We start from the raw sequence: 23,516 nt of genomic DNA on the forward strand, positions 1-23,516 counted from the left end.
CGAGCGTTATTGCAGTCCAAATGAATCGCGGGCTCAGGAGACGAGTTTAGCCCAAAGACGTGTACCATTTTGGGGGCTAGAAAGCTTGATTGTGACGGTATTTTGGAACGTGATGAGTAACTACGTCGGAAAACAAGTGGTAAGTTTTGAATAATTCACTATTTAGTAATGGCAATACAAAATTTCAAGTGAAACCATTCCATTTTATATCCACACCCCACCCCCGTTAAGATGCGATTTTCTGAAGGGTAGCGCTTTCGCCATTCTTTGATCTTCCGAATATTTCTGAAGAGGTTAGGGAAAAGTTGGCTTTTCTGAAGGGGTTTAGAAAAACTGGGTTATTTCTGAAGGGGGGTATCATGTTGGCACTTTGATCTTTTTTTAAGGGGGTAAATTTTGACTTACCTCATCAATAGGGGGGGGGGGTTGGATATAAAATGGAATGGCCCTCAAAGGTCTTTAAACGTTGTTGCAAGAAAAGCAATAAAGTTCGGATAAAAAGTTTTTATTCTCTAGACATCCTCACTTCATTGAGGACATTCCAAATCCATTTGAAATCAATCACTGAACTGAAAGCTTATCGACCGACAATTGGTAATAATTATTGTACCCTCTATTTCCTTAAAGGAGAAGTTCACTCCAGAATAGCCATTTATTTTCTTTACGCCAATAAAAAGTTTACACAAAAGTATGTTATTCACCGAAATTTCAGCCTCCAACGTTCCCTATAACCCTACGAAATCTTTCCCAAAACTCGACAACTGAACGCCGCCATCTTGGAGCTGATAATGTATGCGTGACGTCAAAGAGCTCAGCCTGAAGTTTGGCGGGAAAATTTTTATTGTCAAAACTCCTTGTTTTTTGAATTTTTGGGAGCTACACAAACAGGCAATTTGACAAACAAAAGCCACTACGAAGAAACAAGGAGTTTCGAGGATTTAAATTTCCCCACAAAACTTCAGGCTGAGCTCTTTGACGCCATGCATACATTACCAGCTCCAAGATGGCGGCATTCATTTGTCAAGTTTTGGGAAAGATTTCGTAGGTTTAAAGCGCACGTTGGAGGCTGAAATTTTGGTGAATAGCATATCTTTGTGTAAACTTTTTATTGGCGTAAAGAACATAAATGGCCATTCTGGAGTGAACTTCTCCTTTAAACAAGCTTCACACCCTAATCATGAGATCTAGTACCCCTTGATTCCCCCCCCCCCAATCACTTTCTTAAAAGAAAGCCTGTTTCTATTGTCAAAATAAATTGTCGTTTTTGACAACTACATGTATTGATCCTATTGACCGCTCTTGCTGTAGTTTTAGGCTGTACATGGTGTATTACAAAAATGTTTGTTTCAAGTAGCACACATTCTGGTCTAGCCTGTGTACAGCCGTCCCGCTCCGCTCAAAAAAATCGCGGAGGGGACGTCTGTGTTATGGCGTTCTTAATCGTGTTCCGCTGCAGGCGGTCATTGAGTAATGTGTGTGTTTTGGTGACTGTCTCCACCCAGGAAAAGGGGGGCAGGGGTTGGACAAAAAGCAGTGTGTTTGAAAGGAAAAGATGTGTTAATGTTTTTGCCATTTTCTATTTTCCAATTGCCCATAATACACTTTGTTTGCCGCCCAAATTTTGCATAAACTATTGTTTTCATATTCTCTTGGGAGGGCTGCATATTTCCAAAACAATAGTTTATGCAAAATTTGGGGGGCAAACAAAGTGCATTATGGGCAATTTGAAAATAGAGAATATTTATATAGAAAACTATATGGTCTAGTTTCTAGTTTCTAGTAAATGCTATTAATATTAACTTAAATGAATAAGAGCATTTATTTATGAACGATGAAATTACAGCGTTGCTTAACTTATATATGCATTTGTTAGTTTTCAAAAACTCATTAATAATTCGTTAAGAAAATTCAAAGAAAATTAATGTTTAATGAGTGACTTTGTATCTGATAAAGACATGGCTAAAGTTTATGTCTAATTTTCTTGGCCAAAATAACCCAAAATCTAAATATTAATGCAAGAATGAAAAGATCTACATCAGAGGTTATTGAAGCTGTTCAATGAACTCGCAGTTCGTGCTTTATCAAGTCTAAAACACTCGGCTGCAGCCTAGTGTTTTAAACTTGATAAAGCACTCCTGCTCGTTTATTAAACTTTACTTAATTGGAGACGTTGCCTTACATATCTTAATGTTCACTTTATTGATAAACAACTCAATTATTCTTATGACTTGTATCCATTACCTCTGTAAAAGGGACACCTCTATTAACGGAACAGGGACAAGTTTTGGACTATGCCGTTTCTACCCATATTCCTTTATCTCCTTAAACCCCAGAGTGTAACCTTAATGTCTTTTGAAAGAAAAGCAAATACTAATCAGTGAATATTATTATTATTGTTATACCATATCTTTTAGTAAATCAAGGACGGCGTATAATAAACAATTATTCCACAAGCACACGTTGGATATGAGATGGTAGATAGCTAACGAGGCGCCGAGTTGGCTATATCTCATATCCAACAAGCGCGAGTGGAATAATTGTTTTATTAAAAACACTCAAAGAATTGCAATATTTGAGTTCCACATGTACTGTTTGGCCAATAAAGCCCCATTTTCTCGACGTTTTTGCTTGTTTACAAGCTAAAAACGTAGAATAGGGGTTAGTGGACAAAATTTGGAACCACATATTTGTAAACTCTCAAGGGACTTTTTTAATTTATCAAGGGACTGTTTTAATTTCTCAAGGGATTACTTTCCGCTGTGGGTGATCACTTGCGATCTCGTGAAAAAAACGTGACTTGTCACATTTACAAACGTTATATAACAATTTTAAAAGTGACATGTCAGCTTTCTTATCTCAACGCACGTGTGTCTGAAAGGCGATCTATAAAAAGCGTCGCACAAACAATGGATTGCGTAACTAAAACACGAATAAATAATCACTAGCACTTACATCGTTTAAAAATTACAAACGTCAAAAATAAACCATACCAAAAAACTCGCTCTTTTCAAAGATATTATTGAAGTTAAAACAAATGTAAGAGATGGGGGGCTCTAGCTTAGGAGCGGTTAAAAATTAGGCCAAATTTGGTCGCTACATGTAAGCGCAACTCTATTTCGTCATCAGCCTAGGTCGTTAGGGAGTGACCTCGCGTTGAGGGAATGACAGCAATGTTGCGTGAATCGGCTTTACAACATGCGATCGTGTCTACGCAGTTCGAGTGGAATTCAGTCAAAGACAGTTCTTCGTATTTCATCTCAAATATAACGAGCATTCACTGTATATATGGTTGTTTATCCTGGTGATATCCGACCCTCGCAGAGCCTAGACAAAACGCAGCTGAGTGTACGATTGACGCCCCAACTATATGCGCAATGTTCTCTCCGACAGTAGTGGAAATATCCGTATTTTTTTCGTGCTTTCGTGGAGCAACGTACGATACGGCCTCAACACTTGACAGCGGTCTACCCGGCATACTCAAATATGGCGTCGAAAAACAAAGCGCCGAACGCATATTTTGCTGTTTCATTGCCACGCTCGTAATGACTGCCTCGAAAGGTCAAATGAATGTAGATCTCGTGAATGTGACTGTTTTTTGTAATTTAGGTATACCCGGGCGGACGAGCATTTTTGAAATAAGCTGCATCCCCGCGAGAAGGAATTAATAAACCAATGTGGAAATGCACAGGATACCTTCGACTCATACTAGTCACGAGAAAGAGTTCAGTTTCTTATAAAATGAAAAAGGTGTATTAATAAAAAACAAATGATTTTTTCATCATTACCTATAATGAAGGACAGCCAGTCATCTCATCTATAGGCTCAATATACAGTATTGACTGTGATAATTAAAATCAAAGAATATATATTAGTTTATGCTAATTTTACATCTAGGGGCATTTTTGGGAAGTATTACTAATATAAAAAGTTAAGAACATTTTAAGAACACTTTGAGGCTGATTTGTCACTAGGCACCCATGAAATAAGAACCCGATCAGCCTGACCTCCGAAATCATGTGTTCTTATATGCGGGTGTTTACTTATGCTTCACGAAATGTTTTGCTATATACGAAGACGAATATTGTACCGTTCATTATGTCAGGATTGAATTTTTGCGAATGGGAGTATTGTAGGTGGGCTTAATTTCAGTTTGTGGATCGACAAGTCAGTTCTCGTAAACTCCCAAGGGAATACTTTTCGCTGTGGGTGATGAATACGTCACTCAGATGAAAAACGAACACGTCAACACTTCCCGGTACACTTGCGGTTTGATGGCGAGTGTTTGCAATAAAAAGTTGCCAACTTTTTACTAGTAGATCCTGTAAAACAACATTAAATAACAAATTGAAAACGTGACTAGCACATATCAAACATTACATAACAAATTGAAAATGTGACTAGCCAGAAACACTTTCAATACCAATATCCATTTAAAGAGACAATTTTACTTCAAGTTATTTACCAGCGGGAGCGAAAATGTCTAATGGATTTAATTATTACGATTACAGTGATCCAGTGTTTGATAACGTGAACTCAAACTAAAATGCAAACGAAAAACTAATCTAAGCGACACGAAACGGAGCTTAACAATAGTTAATAACATAACAATAGTTACATAACGGAGCTTAACAATAGTTACATAACACGAAGACTTAAATAAGCAAACGCAAGAGAAACCAGAGAAACTGACAACAATCGAAGTAAAAACGAAACGAAATTATAAAAGGAGGAAACGATGCTTACCGCTTGTCCCGTCTCTTGCCTGAACAGTTAAAAACGCACCAACGCAACGGAGTTGGAAACGCAGATAAGAACTCAAACGTGTAGTGTACAACTCTTTCGCAACACAAAACTCAACGCACGTGTTTCTGAAAGGCTAACTATCTAAAGCGTCGCTTATAATTAACCTAAGGCACTACATTTTGTAACAATGGATAGCATGACTCACGCTTAAACACGAGTAAATCACCAGCGGTTATATCGTAAAACCCGCGGCCGATGTGCACATGATTACAGGCGGTACTGTACTTCAAATTCTGATACTTTATAACATTACTATCATTTCATTCACCTGATGCAAAATAGTCGTAGTCTCAAGGAGACCTTTGATTTAAATTTATTTACTTATTGATTGATTGATTGATTGATTGATTGATTGATGTTTGTTGTTGTCAAATACTGTTGCTGTAGCTTTTGCTATTGCTGGAACAGGGAGAGTGTACTAATGAAGCTATGTATTGTTTATCAGCTGTCCTTGAAGAGTTTGGCCTTTAATGCAGTGACCATTCCTGACAAGAAAAGTGGTCTGAGCTGCCTACAGTTAGCCTGCATTGAGGGAGACGTCGAGGCTTTAAGCGCAATCTTGAATTATAGTCCGGGCAAACTTGACAGTGCCATAGCACTAAGATGCAAGATTGGTCACAATGCAACTAGTTTTGCTGGCAAATCGATTAACACTGTCTTGCAACAGCACGACTCTAAAGAGCACAGGCAGATACGTGAATGTGTTGAAAACGTTACAAAGCGTTTCGAATCTCAGTCTCTTCTACATTTGGCCGCAAAGGAGGGACATGTTGAGCATCTTTGAAGGTTACTTGATAACGGTGACTATATTGATTCACGGGGTGAGAATTTTGAGACCCCTTTGATGGTGGCAGCCAAATTTAACGAGGAAGGCGTTGTAGAATTTCTTGTAGCAAGGGGTGCCTCACTGGAATTAACGGACGAAAATAGATTCAGAGCAATTCACCTTGCTGCAGAGCAGGGCAGAACAAAAATTATACTGCGTTTAATAGAGCTTGGTGCTAGTGTTTCAGAAGGGGACGGATACATGTCACCACTCCATCTGGCAATTGAAAATGGGCACACAGACACCGTCCACCTTCTTCTTGAGCATGGTGCCAATATAGAGAAGGCCAAAGATGGTGATCGTTCTTCTCTCATGCTGGCTGCGTCAAAGGGCCACCTAGAAATCATTCACTTGTTGTTAATGCGTGGAGGAAATTTAAGTGAAGTTGATGAAGATGGTTGGCTACCTCTCCATTGTGCCGCTAGCGGAGACCATATAGATGTAGTAAAATTAATCTTGCAAAAGAACGGGAACTTATTAACAAAGACATTTGAAGGGGAAACACTTCTTCACTTAGCCACTGATCTGGAGTTAGTTCGTTATCTTGTTAACCAAGGAGCCAACATTGACGCAAGAGACAGCGTCTGTAGAACGCCATTGCACTACGCTGCTAGAAATGGCCGGCCTGACACAGTCAACTATCTTTTAAATCAGGGTGCTGATATCAACTCACGAGACGAGTGTGGATTCGGTCGCTCAGCTTTGTTTTACGCAATTAATGGAGGTCATGCCGCTACTGCTAAGGTTTTGATTGAAAGAGAATTGAATTTGAATTTTGAGTTCAATGATTTGTTGGAATTATCTGCCGAAAGAGGCCTAACGGATGTTTTGCAACTTCTTCTCGACAGAGGTTTATATGACACTGTAGATAAAGTAAGTAGTTCTGGCGAAACACTGCTGTCGGTAGCAGCCAGGGCTGGAAAATATGATACAGTCGCTTTTCTGTTAAAACGAGGAGCTAGAGTCAATGACAGTAATGCCGAAAAAGTAGAAAATGAAAAGAACAATTATGTTGAACGTGAGGACAGCGACTGTGAAGGCGAAGAAGACGAAAACGAATACGGAGACAAATACGAAGATGGATACGAAGAGGAAAACGGAGTCGAATACCAAGAGGAATACGGAGACGAATACGGAGATGAATACGAAGACGAAGATATAGAGGAAGAGGAAGAAGAATACCAAAAATGTTTCTCAACTTATCCTTTGTACTGCGCCTTAGAAGGGGGTCACGTCGACGTAGTTAAACTTCTTATGGAGCGAGGGGCTGACATTCATGCAAGAAACTTCTTGGGTAGAACACCCTTGCACTGCGCTGTTGAAAGGTCGTACGACCGGTCTGACATAGTCAGCTATCTTTTAAATCAGGGTGCTGATGTCAACTCACGAGACCAGGATGGTCACTCACCTTTATTTTATGCAGTTGAGCGAGGTCATACCGCTGCTAGTAAGGTTTTGATTGAAGGAGGATGCGATTTGAAAATGTTGGTTCTTGATGAGTCTTTGTTGCACTTAGCTGCCAAAAGAGGCATGACGGATGTTTTGCAGCTTCTTCTTGAGAGAGATTTATGTGTCACTGTGGATATAGTCAGCAGTTCTGGCGAAACACTGCTGACGGCAGCAGTCAGGGCTGGAAAATATGATACAGTCACTTTTCTCTTAGACCAAGGAGCTAACGTCAATGGCAGTAATGCCGCAAAAAAAGAAAATGTAAAGAGCAAACGTGAGGACAGCGACTGTGAAGATATGGATGAAGACGAAGGTGAAGACCAAGTGCAAATCATTTCTCCTTTGTATTGTGCTTTAGAAGCGGGTCACACCGATATAGCTAAACTTCTGATAGAGCGAGGGGCTGATACGTTGTACTTGGATGATGAATTTAATCGTTTTGCAAAGTTTGCTGTTAGAACTTGTCGGATTGATGATCTTCTACTTTTTTCTGATGACAAATTGTTGGGTGGTGAAACTCTACTTACATTAGTAATGTCTCAAAAGGATCCCGGAGTGAGGCTCCCCCACCCTTATTTAGTTCTGCGTCTTTTACAAAAGGGAGTGAATGTAAATGCAAGGAATATGTCAGGCGACACAGCACTTTCTTGTCTTCTTCAGTTCACAGACTCTCCTGAAGTGATGGAAATTGCTAAGCTGCTCGTTATGTTTGGCGCTGACATAAACACCATGAATGATAGATCTGAAACGCCTCTTCAGATAGCTTGTTCCAGGAATTTCGAGGAAGTAGCGAAGCATCTCCTTCAGCTTGGATGTAAAACAGACGTTAAGAACGTCGAATCTTACTCTCCCCTCCACCATGCTGCCCATAACAACAATGGTGAACTTGTTGAGATGTTACTTCAGTACGGTGCTGATACCAATATAAAAACTGGTCAAGACAAGATGACGCCTTTACTTGAGGCGGCAAAATCAAACAGTATCCATGCAGCCCAGGTGTTGTTAGAACATGGTGCTGAGTTGGAAGTCGAAAATGCGTTGGGTCGAACACCCCTTGCTGAAGCAGCAGCTTGTGGTAGTTTGCCAATGGTCCAATTATTCATAGAACAGGGAAGCAGTGTTCATACAAAGGACAAATCGGGAAAGACCCCTGTTATACTTGCTGTTGAAAGTCTGCGCCAAAGACACACACAGGTTGAGGTAATCACCCTTATCAAAACGTTGTTGGATCATGGAAGCTTTGTGAATGCCACTGATCACTGTGGGAGATCTCCACTTCATCATCTACCTTCTTGTGCGACGAGGGAATGCTGTGAAATTCTTTTACAGTACGGAGCTGATGTCAATTTACAAGACGACAACAGTGAGACGCCTTTGCATTTTGCAGCATTGGCTGGTAACGCAGGTTGTATAGAGTGTCTCCTTCAGCAAGGTGCGGACGTGGGAGCCTTAAACAGGGAGAATCGCACCCCTCTCCATGCAGCTGCTAAGGGAGGCTACAGCAATTCCCTTAAATTGTTGATTCAACATGGTGCTGATATTCATTTAACTGATAACATGGGCTGGCTTCCTTTGCACTTTGCTGCTGCACAAGGACGATCGAATGCGGCCAACGTTTTATTGCAAAATGGGAGTGATATAACAACCATCGACAACAAGGGGAGAACCGTTTTCTATCTGGCGGCAGGAAGCGGGGAAAAAAACTTGGTTGACGTTCTTATTCATCATGGCAGCGACATTAACGCAAAGGATTTTAGTGGGCGTACTGTTCTTGGCGCCGTAGACGGATGCGATTTGCGGACCTGGAACTGGAACATTGTGGAGGTGTATCTTGAGAATGGGGGTGACAAGGACGCTATTGATGGGGTAACAGGTCGAACAACCCTTCATTTTGCTGCAATATGCAGGGATGCCATTACTTTGGACAGGCTTGTAAACCAAGGATTGGAGCTTGAGGCAAAAGACAGGAATGGAGAAACAGCTCTACACAGGGCAGCAGCACGAGGAACTCCAGAGATGATACAACGACTGGTTGATAGAGGAGCAGACTTAGCTGCCCTTAACAACAGAGGACAGACGCCATTACTTGTCAGCTTGGCTGCCAACAGCAAGGAATGTTCCGAGATTTTACTGAAACATGGAAGCAACGTGCAAGTGAAAGATAAAAATGGCAACACGGCTCTTCATTTTGCTGTAGCTGAGATCGATTTTGTCAAAATAATAATCAAATAAGGTGGAGATGTTAATGCAGTGAATGAAGATGGTTGCACTCCTCTTCATCAAGCTGCTCTCCCTACGTACTCAAGTGCGGCTACCGTGAAGGCTTTGTTGAAAGCAGGGGCCAATGTACATTGCCAGGATAAGCTAGGAGATACGCCTCTTCACCTTGCTTTTGCTGGAGGCAAGGATGACATTGTCAGCCTGCTACTTAAGAAAGGAAGTGATGTCAATATTACGAATATACAGGGAAGAACGTCCCTGCATTTGACAAGTTTTGGCGCTTATGGTATTGTGGAAAAATTCATTGTGTATGGAGGTAATGTCAACGCTGTCGATGAGTTAGGATGTACCCCACTTCATCTTGCTGTTCATTCAAATGACAGGAAGCTAACCAAAGCTCTGTTGAAGCATGGTGGCGATCCTGAAGCTGCAGATTATAAAGGCAGTACACCTCTGCATGTGGGCTGCTGTTCAGGGAGCATGGAAGCTGTCTCAGTTGTGATTAATCAAGGAAGGTAAGACTCCAATCTTTTTTTTGTATTTATACTATTTCGTGGGTGTTGGCTCAAAAGAAGGTCTAATGAAGTAATCTAGGTACAGCAATTTGAGTTAGACATGATGTCTTAAAGTAATAAAACGATCCTTCTTACGTTGAATTTCACTAACAATATCTGTCTCCAAGCCTAGTCACCCAGGCATTCTTTGTCTCGTAAGGTTTGACGTCACGAGTTTGTGACAAGGTGAATCGTTCTCAGGAACTTGCTTGCTCCCCACACTCCGCCAAACTAAATGAGAATCTGGCTGTTTAAACAGAATTTTTATGTCAATTTCCAGACAGGTTTTATAGTTTCTACATTTCCAGTTGTGATATTTAAAGCGATTGTTTACCTTTGCTTTATTCACAGTAATCTCGAAGCAAGGGATGCTAAAGGCTGCACTCCACTTCACATCTGCGCAGTTTTTGATCAGAAACCCACTGCCCGTGTACTTGTTGCAAGCGGAGCGGATGTGGAGGCTACAGACAATGAAGGAAGCACACCCCTCCATCTGGCTTCAGCCTTCAGTGATGTGCACATGGCTCGCCTGTTTCTTGAACACGGAGCGAGTGTGAAGACAAGAGATTTTGAAGGCAGCATTGCTCTTCACACAGCTGCTGCACTTGGAAAGACAGAAATCGTGCGTGTCTTAATTGATGCAGGCAGTGATGTCAATGCGCTTGATGCTAGTGGAAACACACCGCTGCACGTGTCTGCAGGCTCAGGTCACATGGACGTTGCTCGCCTGCTTCTCGATGTTGGAGCAAATTTGTATGCAGTTAACAAGGAAGGGTTAACCCCGGCTGGATGCGCAAGATTATTCGAGCACAAGCAAGTGGAACATTGTATTGAGGAAAGACGCTGCTAATACATGGCACTGGTTAAACGTTATTTATAGTGTAGTATGTGCTCACTTGACACTTTTAGCCTATTTAGATATGAAACTTACCAATCAATTGAAAATCGTTTTTGTTTAATTTTATCAAAAGCACTCAGCCGACAAGAAAACCTTTTAGCTAATTTTCAGCAGATGCAGGAAACTGTTGCTTATACTCAATAATAAAACCAGAAGTCAGTTTTAACACTAAACAGATGACCTACTAAATTCTATATTGATAGTTTTAAAAGGTTACTAATTGCAAAAATTACTGCCCCCACAGCCCCCAAATCTCCCCGGCCGAAAATAAGCCCTGTCGAATATAAGCCCGTAAGTTTTACATTTGTTATAACTCTTAAAAAATATAATATTTACATTAGACTAGCGAGTCTGAGAAAGTCAACGAGGCGAGCGAGGACACGCGAAAGAGGGAGAGTCATGAGAGAAACCAAAGGAGCAGTCAAACCACAAGTGACTGAAGGCAAAATCAGAACACCGCAAGAGCACCGGGGCGACTGCACGGCGAAGAAAAAGTGGGAGACAACAGATTCGCGGACCAAAGAACACAGCTGAGTTTCTACTAATTACGGTTAAAAGCCCGTTATAGGGCTTGTTTTGTTTCCGTTGTTAGAGAATGCTCAGAGGGACTGGTTTATTTATGGGTTAGAGACTGTTGTGAGTGTTTTGTTTACAAATGCACGCACGCGCTGGCCGCACAATGAACAAGAAATTTTCAATACTGCACGAGGCGGAGCCGAGGTGCAGTATTGAAAATTTCGAGTTCATTGTGCGGCCAGCAAGTGCGTGTATTTATAAACAAAACACGAACTAACAATCTCTAATCCTTTGAATATACAATCTGAGTACACTGCAAGCAAAACACGATTTAACGTACTTTGAACTAGACTTTTAATGAATAAGAATTTGAGTAGTACATAATTAATACAGGCTAAGATCAATAATATAGAAATCCAAAATAAGCTGTAAACAAATAAAGCTTACACACAATAATGTAAAATGGTCCATTAAATTTCAGGTGATATTCTTCTGTTAGAATACAGTGTCTGGTATTCTTGTATACACCAAATTTCCATCCGAAAATAAGCCCCGGCCCGTATATAAGCCCTTCGATTCCGAAAATAAGCCCACCTGAATAAAGGGATCTTGAGCAAATATAAGCTCAAGAATTTTATGGTACATTGCCATAAAATAAAGTCTAGAATTTTGAATTCACTCTTTAGAGCGGTGTTCACTTGAGTGTCGAAAGTTAATTGCGTTTGCTTTGGTTTTGCATTGCTACGCTTAGTGATTGGCTTAAAATCCGCCACTCTCAGATCAGAACTAAAACCAAAACCAATCGTGACTCGCTCGCGCACGTTTTCCCGCGCTTCGTGCCGGCTACATGTATTTGCTTCGAGTTTTGATTGGTTCACTGGATTGTCCGTGTCCTTTGTGATTATAATTAGCCAGTGTAATTACTTTGGTTTTGGTTTTACGACACTCATTTGAAAACTGCTCTATTAGTAAAATAGCAATTGCTCGTTAATGTCAGTACCCCAGTCATATCTTTATAACAACCAGGATTTTTCTTAATTTACTAATTAAAATCTCGCCTCTTTGCAGTATAATTTCAGCTTTAAATCGCAGGAGACCCCGTAAATAATCGTTTATCATAATGCAAAAAACACCAAATATCTACTAATATTGAATAACGAGAAGGATGGTTAAAAATGAGAAAAATTGAGGCAGGAAACTTTGAACATTCACGACGTTCTAGTGATCACCATTGTGCCGATGAAAAACTAGACCCTAAATCCCTAGTATTTTCAATTCCTTATTATCGTTGAGTCTTTTCAATTAATTTTACATTTATAAAATTTGCACTAGTCTCACAAAATAGTCTGACATATCAAGAATCTGGGGGTTCCCTCCCCGATTTTTTAAGGGAAGCTGGACGGCTGTACACAGGCTAAGATTTTTATGATGCATGGTGCGTCATTGAGGCCTTGAATCGTAAAAGATTACAGAGCTAACTAATCAGAAAAAGATTAGGATTGCGCGACCAAATGTTTTAAATTTAACAATTATTAAATTAACTGTGTTAAGATTTCTTTTAATCAGTCTTGTAACTGTTTCGACTTATTGCGGTCTTACACTTATTTCTTCAATTTTCTCGGCAATTTTATACTAGTGACATCTCGTTCATAATTTATTCGCATAACAGATAGTTAAGACTTAATCGATCGTTTTCAAAGATAGTTATTTCGCTTATTTCCCGCCTCGTGGATCGCAAAATAAATATCTGTTTTATTTGTCGCTTATCTGATTCAATTCTCAAGCATCGAAATAAAGATCAGTTATTAGATCTGTGGGTGTGTAAACGATATAACATTAGTTAACTTTATTACGTTTATTTTTCGAAACTCTATTATTTTTGTTAACCGCGAAGGTTTAGTTCTGATAATATGTTGTAATTATTCAAAGTAAAAAGGTATATGAGTTTTCTCGCAACGACAATGAAAAAGAAAAATGTGATCGACTGAACGGTTTTCTAAGCATGTTATTTTATTTTTTGTAGCATTATTACTTCGAGTTATCAGGCGAATATCACGTCATATTTAATCAGATGAGAAGATCTTAACTGATGGAAAAAAGACTGAGTAAAATAATTAACAAATCATGAATCGAAATTAAGGTTTGCCGCAGGCGGGAAATGAACAAATCCGCAGTCTTTTCTTTATGAGAAAATGGCGACAAAGTTAAATTTCCTCCCTCTCCGCGGAAAGCCTCCATTTTGGTTAAAGCTTGAACAAAATGAGTTATACTCCCCAAGGTTTTATTTTCATAAACTGCATAATTTTACTCCCCACTTTATTATTTTTGCCATTATTTTGCCTCCTGGTCAGTACTTAATTATTTTTTTAATCGAAGTGACCACCTTACGAAACGTGAGATTATAGAAAAAGCTATGTTAAAATCTTGTGTTATATAGTTGCCTGGTTTTCTTCAATCCTTTTTTTTTTCTTCAAATATATCATCGTTGTCTAATCGATGAGTGGATTTTTGGCCCATATCCTTAAAATTTGCAAATTGCAAGCCGAACGAAAATCGTCCAATTTAATTTTGAAAACTAGCAGCTAGGTCCATATTGACTTAAAATTGTTTGACTTTAAAGTTCCGGTAAAGTCGGAAATCACACTGAGTTTTTTCCTACATTTTAGCCACGAACCGGTTGTCTTTTATAAGTTGTTTACTTTTCGGCGCTCTCATTAAACCTTTTTGTCGAAGAATGGCTTTTGAAAGGCTAAATTGTCCTAACACACTGAACTACAGTTCTACGCCTAGCTCTCTAGCGGTGCTTGAATTGGAACATTTTGTCGATTCGTCGCGTTATGTATTGTGAATAAGACAAAACAACCGCGACTTTTAATTTTTCATCTCAATAGAAGAGACCTGAAATCTCATTCGGCGCGAAAGAACGTTTAAACTACATTTACGTTTAAATGTGCCATATACCTGTAATCATCTCATAAAAATGTAATAAATTTATAAAACTGCATGCTAGCGAATAGAAGTCAATAGAAATTAGAAACCTTGCCTCGATCGGCGTTTCCTAACTATATACAATCTAATGAGAAAAGCTTGAATTTTTCCAACAAAGTTTGAGTTTGACCATAAAACTCAATAAGATCGGATTTCACATCATGTCAGACAAGTCAAATGTGTACAACTGGTGAAATTGTTCTACTTTTCGTTTTCGTATGCGCAGTGTTTTATTAAGAAACGAATGTGCAGTAAATCTTCAACCAGTCTATGTCAGTCAAAAGGTTTTCTTGTGAGCTGGGTGCGTTTCAATGAAAGTAAACAACTGATTTTCAAAGCCATTACTACACACTTCCTTTGCACACAATCAAAGGTGAAATTCGTGCTCGACATTGTTTAATTTGACAGTTAATGGTAATAATAAAAGCTAAAAGAAAGCTGCAGTTCATTTATTATATTTGTTTAGTGTACTGAAGTCTCTCAAAGCATGAAATCAATTGAACTTTTTCAGTGCATTTGTTTGAAGTGTGTTTAAATTATTTTAAACTATATACAACATCTTTTAGCTTGAAATATTTCGCTAAAAACGGCAAGGTAATTTTCGAGGGATTAGAATAATTTCCCGCACATTTTACAGTTAGCAAGTGTTAAATAATGAATTTAATGGTGACGGATATTTATTCGACATGACAAAATTAAAACCTTTCTTTCAACTATTCACTTCCCGTAAACTGCGTATTTAATTAAACACATAAAGAAAGCCAGTTTTTATTGACTGCAGTGTTTTCTGTTATTATTATGAGCAATTGAATTCTCTCTTGGAATTATAAACATAATTGTTTTTAACTGGCACGTCTAAAGATTTTGATATCACTAATTGACCGAAATTTGTCTTTAAAAAAGGTTCTAACGAGCGCCATTTTCTGCTTGAGTAGGTGCTGATGGGCTAAATCTCGCAAAAGAAATTACATACGAGTTTGCAGCATGGGTGGTACTAATTTGCGCTATTACAGTTTAATTTCAGGCTGATTCCAACATTTATAATCTCCAGAAATAATTAAATAGAAATCTAAATTTAAGCATATATACATTTTTAGCTGTCAATCATGCAAATGCCCCAGTTGTCTGTGAAAGAAAACAAAAAAAAAGCGTGATGCTTTAGAATTGACACTCCTTTAAATGGTCAAACTTTTAAATGTGATTGCAAACTCCCCGAAAACTCATTTGCAGCGAAGTAACAACGTCGGAGACATTGATCTGAAGGCTAAAACGCAACAATGTTCTTCTCGCAAGATCCGATGCTTTTGTACCCGCAATCTCCGTATATGCAACCCCCAGCCATCCCTCGAAGCCCTCCAAACCGACCTTCATTTTTGATCGATGATCTTTTAGTCAGAAGGCAGTCACCGTATTTGGTGCCAAAACAGCCACAAGACCACGGACACGACCCTCAAGTTCCTTCTAGTAGTGGCAACTCGTTCAACTTTGGAATGCCAACCATATTTTCTAGAAGCCGCAAAGAACATTCGGCTGTTTATCAAGGTACACACTTTATCAGTTTTAAACTCTTTACGACAACCATATTTACAGGGCGTGCCTAAATTCAGATTTTGTGTTTGCCGTTAACGAAAGTACTACCCCGTTCTTCGCAAACACTCGTACAACTTTCTTGGGATCAAATTAAGGCTAAATTGGAAAAGTATACATAATAATACCAATTTCAAGCTTTTAACTGGACGCTATTTATTACCAAGCTTGTGAGAAAGTTGTTAACGGGGAGGAAATCAAAGAAATTTGAGCCGTTAATGACCAAAAGCAAATACTTCGCGTAAATTAATCAGTCTTACTTCACGTTTTGCTCATAAGGATATTTTCTGTTCTGAACTTGTTATTCGGTGAACACATTTATTCATTTACCGTCTTATTATCACACTTTTAAACCGTGTAAGTTACGATTTTATTTTTTATCTTGAAAGATATGAAAACAACCTGATAAAAAGAGAACGCTTAATTAACCGGCGGAGAGTTTTGCGCCTGAAATCTATGAGCTTCGGGGTTTTTTCAAAGTTTACATACAACCCCAAAAAAACACTGAGCAATAGTTCTAAAAGGTGAGCAAAAATGCATGAAAGCAAAAGCATAAATAAGTACATCTTTACGTACTTTTAGGAATATTCAGGGGGGTATGTCTTTTATCTAAAACTAACAAATACGGTTGAATATTGTGCTTTTTTATCACTCGCAAAAATTCAGGAAAAGAAAATCTTTTTACATATGGACGTAATTCACTTTCTTTTCCCTCAACTGAATTAAAAATTCTATCCTTAATTAATCTTCATTCGTATTTTTTCTTGCTTGTTTTGATTTCCGTCCAACCCTATACTTTCTAATGTAATTCTTAATTCGGCATTTCATTTAGATCCAAGCCCCGAGGTTCTAAACTCTCTCCCAGTCTACTTTCGCCTCAAGCCAACCATGAGAACACCCAGTGGGCGCAGATGTCGCAAATCGCGTACGGTGTTCACGGATCTCCAGCTACGTATTCTCGAGAAAACGTTTTCCGAGCAGAAATACCTAGATACATCGAGCCGCGCCAAACTCGCTCAGACGTTAGGCTTGAATGAGACGCAAGTAAAAACATGGTTCCAGAATAGACGAATGAAATGGAAAAAAGACACGAAACAAAACAAACCGGCGGAGAGTATGGAGGGAGAATGCTCACACACAGAAAACGATGACAGGGAGGATAAAAGAGGTGAAGAAGACAGAGAGTTGGTGAGTGAGAAAGTGCTGGTAAAGCGAGAAGAAGAGCCCTGATCGCTTGTGTGTGAACTGAATGTTATTTCGAAGATTAGAACATTGTCCGCATTCGAACTACAACATATTAAGTATAACTAAGGTTTGTAAAATAAGCGAAATTTCGAACTTTATAGCCTGTGCATGTAATACTGAAAACAAACAAGAGAGAGAGAGATCATTTTTTAAGTAGAACCGTCACAGTAGCTTAAGGTTAAAGTTAGTGTGTCTCCAAGTGCCGTTGGGTGCTTAACAACTTAGATTTACACAGCTTAAAGCGACTACTTGGAGAATTGTTCCCCGCCGTATTTGGGTATTAAGTCCCATGGAAAGTTAAGGACTTTTATGAAATCACGAAAGAGTACAAGCGGAGGCTGTCTGCACCATCAGAAAAACAGATCACTAATGAAAGCAAACAAACGTCCCCTACTGTATAAAACAAAAGGAATGCAGAAAAAGAAGTAATGAAAAACGTCTTAACTTTAGTTGAGGTTCAAATCAATCTATAAAGGAACACATGTACTTCTCAAAGTAGTTTAACAATCATTTAATTCAATTATGAATTTAAAACGTGCTTTTTTCACACTAGCTAATGATTTGGATATTACTTAAAGTTATAATTTCTCGCTTTATTTCATTAGTGGTGCTCTTGAAGCAAACATCAAAGATACTAAGAATTTAATTTTAATACAAAATAAGTCAAATAATAGTCACTTCCGCAAGAAGCACCAGTGTCAAAATCGATCAGTTAACCAATAACAATTTTTTCTTGCTTATCTTTTACAATTTTGAAGCAGGGAAATAAGAAGTCATATACAGTCAAGCCATTACAGCTACCTGCGTGTAAATTATATAAATAAATTAATGGTTAGTATATTAAAACTACAAAAATTAAAATAAAGATTAAAAAACACATTCTTGTTGTTTCGATAGCGGGCAAGTAAAGTAACAACATGCCTTCAAGCTTTTAAGCCTATAAATTCGGCTAGTGGCTGTTTAAAAACAGCCACTAGTCGAATTTATAACTTGTACGGCTTAATTAAAAAATATGTTTCTGTTTACTAGTGTCAGACTAACACTTGGAATTAATATCGGAAGGACAGCGAGGGACATTTATCAGAGAAGAAAATCTTAACTGATGGAAAAGGTTGGGTGAAAAGATTTGACAGATAATGGAACGATATTAATTCGTGGTGTGTCAACTTGGTGTTTGTGTAGACGGGAATTCACGATAAATCAGCTGTTCTTTCTTTATTACGAACTTGTAATGAAATCATTTTTAGTTTTTCCTTCGCCTTTGAAGACTCCAGTTTGTTACGCATTAGACCTGTCAATGTCACAATAACAAAGAGAATCGAATTTTAGAGGTAATTTAAAGATCTCACGTCTTAAAATTACATCATTTTATTCCCTTATGCTACGATTTTTAAGTAAAACTAAATAGCGACGATGGAAGACTCTCTCTTTATTTTCCTACTTTTTCGATAATTTTTTCATAAATCAATCTGCATAATTTATTCACATGCTAAGGCACATGCTCAAGACGGATACCGTAAAATTCCGGTTATAAGCCCCCCCCGCTTATAAGCCCCCCGGTTATAGGCCCATCAACCTGGAAACAAAAAAATACATCCAGTTATAAGCCCCCCGGATATAAGCCCCCCTCTACCGGATGACAGTACTGAACAGGGCTAAATGTTTGTTTTTTGTGCGTTTTTAACTTAAAAACGTATTTCGATCAACACTCCCAAAGGCTCCTTTCGAAACGTTTTTTCCTTCCGCTTATAAGCCCTCCCGAATATAATAAGCCCCTCCGCTTATAAGCCCACCCAAAAACCCTTACGAAGTTGTATAAGCCCAGGGCTTATAACCGGAATTCTACGGTACTCGATAAATGAAAGATATCTTGCTCATCTTGACCACTAATCCCTCGAGCTCCCCTCCCTCCGTTTTTCCTTACATCGACAATTTTCCTCACCTTCACTGGATTGACATAAGTTTCAATCGAAAAAGCAAGTTGAAAATCAGAAAGATCATTAAGGAAAACAAAACATTGCAGCACATCGCTCAGTTATTTTGGGTAGTACCAGAATACTGTAAAAATTTAATTATTAATTTTTCTGATTATCATTTCAGAGTTAATTCATTTCTTGGCGTACGTAAATAAAGTAGGACTCCGTGTTTTCCACTGATCTCGGCATTCCGGAACCCTGTATACCCCGGGACTCCCCGCCCGGCGAACATGTATACATGCGAATATATAACAAAGCTATTGTATTCACGACAGATCAAATTGGAAGTTGGAATGTTGGTTTTAAGAAGGATAAAAAGTGGAGAGCTGGCCAGTGAACTGAGCAAGAACTGTTGTATTTGGCTGTACTCTTTCTTTCTCAGATAGACTTGGACCTTTAAAAGAAATGTACCCTTGACTAATTCCGAGATAAACAACACTCACTTTGCGCAACAAGGGTGAAGTCCCTAGAAAAATCCCTGCCTCGTACCTAATTGTTTGTTAAAAAGTTGCTAACTAACTATCAAGTGCACTTCAGCCCTTTTTAGCGTAAAAAAATAATAACACCCTCGGTTATTATTCGAGGAAATATGGTGTATTTACGTTTATACTTAACCCAAATCTTTTAATCAATAATGATCGCAGCGCCTGATTCAGTTCCCTTTCGTAGATGGTCGATGCCATCACTGGTAACCATACACGATGCCATCTGCTGTTGTTGAGGCCTGCACTGAGTTGAGTTTGTGCTCTGATTGTTATTAGAGGAAATTAGACTTGGATAAAGCGATTATTCAGTAGACCTTAGTTAGACTCACGCTTAGGGTTCACCTATTACAGATGCAACAGTACAAAAAAGGCACCTTATATTATTAAATTTTTCGGGGGTTTGGCGGATCACCTGTTGCAGTGGTGAGGGAGGGATTGTAACAGGCCAGAGGTGCCATGAAAAAAAAATCACTAATAGTTTAAAAAAATTTCCAAGTGTTGCTAAAATGCCCAGCTAAAATGGCATCGACCGTTTACGAAGGGGAACGCGCTTCGCAGCATCTTGTTTAGTGTTTGGTGATCCTAGACTGTCCACAGCCTCTTTTTTTCAACGCAAAAAAATGCGAGAGAATCGACGAGCCAAGCGAGCGTGAGCGCGAAGCGCGGGGGAGAGGGGAGGAAGACAGGAGCGAGCGAATCGAGTGAATCCCGTTTTGCGCTGGCGTCTCGCCGTTCTTTCCCCGCGCTCATCGATCAAAAAAAGTACGAAAAAATAGAGGGTTTTGAGCCCTCGTCCGGCAAATGAGTAGGCACCACAGGTATCCCAAACTCACAACAGGAATACTTTCCTGTCGACAGCCTCGTCCCCAGGTTGTTTACGAGTGTCTGCAGCCTAGTACCCAGGCGTTTCCTTTCCGCTTATCGATTTGGCGCGAAATTTCGTGACGTCACCGAATGACACTGAGCGGCCAACCCGTTCCGAGGCCCTTACGTGGACCTCGCGCTCGCCCGAGAGAGGAGGAGAACGCCTAGGGACTAGGCTGGAGTCTCTGCCATTTTGGATTTTGGATCAGTTTCGCGCTCTTTAGCCATTCTCGTCCCCATAGCCCTTTTCGTTTCTCTTAGCCGGCAGGGCCTAGGCACGAGGAAACAAAGGGCTCTGGGGACACAGGATTTCCAGTCCTAGATTCTAGGACTTTCGGTCTTCATGTATGCAGTCGTGAGGTGTCTATAGACTGTATGCGATTATCATGGCTGCCGTCGAGCCACGATTCGAGGGATTCGAGAAGTCTTTGTCACGGGCGCTTAGTGGTCTCAGTTTGGAAAATATATCCCTCCGTGGTAAACAGAAAGAGGCAATACGGAACATTGTTCTTCTAAAGAAAGACACTCTTGTTATTTTAACGACAAGCTTTGGCAAGTCGTTAATTTTCCAGTTATTGCCCTTTGTTTTCGACTCCTGGCTTGGAGAAACTAATTCTTTTTATTTGGTTGTTTCGCCACTAAATGCATTAATGCGAGATCAAACAGTGAAGCTCAATGATTTAAATGTCACCTGTCTAATGGTTCGTAATACCGAGTCGCTAAGTGAAGTTGAAATCAACGATATCAAGCAATCAAAGTATCGAATAATTTATGGCCACTGACCCGGAGGCATTTGTTGGAAAATTGAGAAAAGTGTTGGATTGCGAAGAAGTGAGATGTAATATGAAAGCTGTCGTAATTGATGAAGCACATCTCATTGTATAGTGGCAAGTATTTATTAATTACTATCTTTGTTTAGTTATTTCCATTGACAACAGTAATAATATATAAGGTTCTGTAAGTGAAGCAATTTTGTAAACAAAAAATTATGTTGTTATGACTTATATTTATAATACTACATGCTGTGAATGAATTTTCTACTTTTGTCTTTTTCCACCTTCAAGCACATTTAAGAAAGTAGAGTGCTGTAGCTATAGACAATATGCTTTGAGGACATAGAATAGCTTATTAAAACACTCCATTTTGAAACTGACACCATGACTAGTTGTATGTTTTTATTGTTAAAGTATTAATAGTATGTTCCTTTTTTAAGGTTACACTGTATTTCATCATCTTTATTTCATGGATTCACTCAGACCATCCCAATCCTTAAAAACTTTTATTGGTAACTTTCAACTAAAAATTTAGCCTGCAAATTATTGTCTGACCTAGTAGAATACAATACCATATGTAGGAAATCTTGTTTGGCAGTACTTTTGCATGGCTACCCTTGCATTAGTTTACAACTGTTTGGGGTTAACATTCACAAAATTCATTATGATTTTAATGCAGTGCCACTGACTCCCACATTATAAAAATGTTATGCTCACAATCTGAATGTGATTCATATTGCATGCATTGTATTTACAGGAAGAGTTTTAGGCCTGCATATTCCCAACTAGGTATGCTAGGTGCAATATTTTGAAACGTTCCTGTAGTCGCACTAACTACAACTGCAACAGAGAAAACATGGCTTCTAATATCAAGTTCTCTTGGAATGATGGAACCATCTTTGTAAGTACTCTAGCAGCCAACTGTGATATTACTTCTGAACTTCTTTTCTTCCCCCTGACTAAGTAAGTACTCCGTCAGAGGCAGTTCTTTCAAATCAACCAGTGGTTTCTGATCATCAAGATGTGTGGATGGCACCTGGTCAAAGGTGATGTACTGGTTAATCCAATGCACATCTATGTTACGGTGATTCGTGAGAACCTGATTTGAAAGGATCTTGAAGTCAAGGTTGTCAAAGTTGACATAAAATTCGAGACCCTCTTGAACTAGCTTTTGGACTTTTGATACCAAACCACTGCCAATTTGATCCATTGCTCTTACCCATGTCTTCTGAGATTGGGTGACTCCAATAGCATTCAAGCAAGTGAATATCTGAAAACAAAACTTTAAATTAATTTAAACATACAGGAGTCAATAAACATGAAACTGTCCTTTGAAAGCTTGCATACTCAAGATATGGAGTAATTAAAATAGGAACATCCACTTATTTGACAAAATTCAGTTACCTATATCCCCAACCCTTTTTGCAAGTGTTAAATGTAGGTAAGAACTTTGTAGAATTTTTGTTTTGCTGACTGCCATTATACAGCAATGTATAAAAAAACCTACAGCAATGTATTGATGTTGTAGGGTCACAAAGGGTCTTGATTTCTACTCACAACTGGAACATTAGAGCCACCTCTATACAATATCTATGTAATCTGTATACATAACTAACATATGTTCATGTAAAAATCTCTTGAATGCCAGTGGTTTACAAATAATAATAAAAATAATAATAGCAAAGCAATATTGAACATGTCAATACATTTCAATAAAATACAAAAAAGGGGAATATAGTTAAGGTTTTACCGTGTAGTTGGTTATTCCATTGAAATAACTACTATTTTTTCGAATCAAATAAATAACAAATAAAAAATTCGCGCATTTTTTTTCTTTTCTGATGAATGAAAAAAAAAATAGGCTGTTTCCTCGGGGGTCCGCATATACCGGCCGCTAAACTCATCTTCGCCTCGGACATTCTCTCATTTTTTTTCAAATTCGGAAGAAAACCTCTATTTTTTAAAAATACCTGTAAGCTACTGGTAAATTTTGCTAGCAAAGTTTATTAAACTGAAACGAGTGTACTCACCCTGCGACTACATCCACCGGACATAAGCAAAATTGATAGCAACTTCTGAAGCATACCCAGCTTGGAATTTCTCTGATACATCAAAACTGGGTAACCAAAGCACACTGGAGGCACTTGTGACTCTGACGTATGTTTGCTAATTGTAGCAAGAACATCCAAGACCGGTCTCTCATCTCAACCATTACTTTTTCCCATGAAAAATGGTTCAATGCCTCGACGCACGAATCTTGGGTTACATTCAAAACCGAAGGTGTTGCTTTCTTTGTCAAGCACAATTTAGGCGAGTCATCTACTTGTTGCGA

At 38.9% G+C, this 23,516-nt stretch overlaps 3 protein-coding genes and 1 pseudogene across 4 annotated transcripts in view; 3 read left to right on the forward strand and 1 right to left on the reverse strand.

Annotated features, from left to right (window-relative positions):
* Window positions 1–23,516, forward strand: part of LOC144644462 (acid-sensing ion channel 3-like) — a 176,890-nt gene that overhangs the window by 150,972 nt on the left and 2,402 nt on the right. The window lies entirely within an intron of this gene.
* On the forward strand, window positions 33–11,080 carry LOC144644431 (uncharacterized; annotated as a pseudogene). Its single transcript, XR_013569112.1, has 3 exons — window positions 33–139; window positions 5,249–9,813; window positions 10,204–11,080. The product of XR_013569112.1 is annotated as an uncharacterized LOC144644431 (transcript).
* LOC144644475 (brain-specific homeobox protein homolog) lies at window positions 15,483–17,907 on the forward strand. The gene is made up of 2 exons (XM_078503972.1): window positions 15,483–15,796; window positions 16,674–17,907. The coding sequence occupies exons 1-2, from the start codon at window positions 15,532–15,534 to the stop codon at window positions 17,069–17,071; spliced, it is 663 nt and encodes a 220-aa protein (XP_078360098.1). The 5' UTR covers window positions 15,483–15,531; the 3' UTR covers window positions 17,072–17,907.
* On the reverse strand, window positions 21,104–23,295 carry LOC144642037 (uncharacterized). Its single transcript, XM_078501037.1, has 2 exons — window positions 23,215–23,295; window positions 21,104–22,454 (listed from the first exon to the last, which is right to left on the reverse strand). Exons 1-2 carry the CDS (start codon window positions 23,293–23,295, stop codon window positions 22,095–22,097), a joined length of 441 nt encoding a protein of 146 aa, XP_078357163.1. The 3' UTR covers window positions 21,104–22,094.

This window comes from Oculina patagonica, chromosome 2, assembly GCF_052425735.1.
Source record: "Oculina patagonica isolate OP01 chromosome 2, crgOcupat, whole genome shotgun sequence".
Classification (NCBI taxonomy): Eukaryota; Metazoa; Cnidaria; class Anthozoa; order Scleractinia; family Oculinidae; genus Oculina; species Oculina patagonica.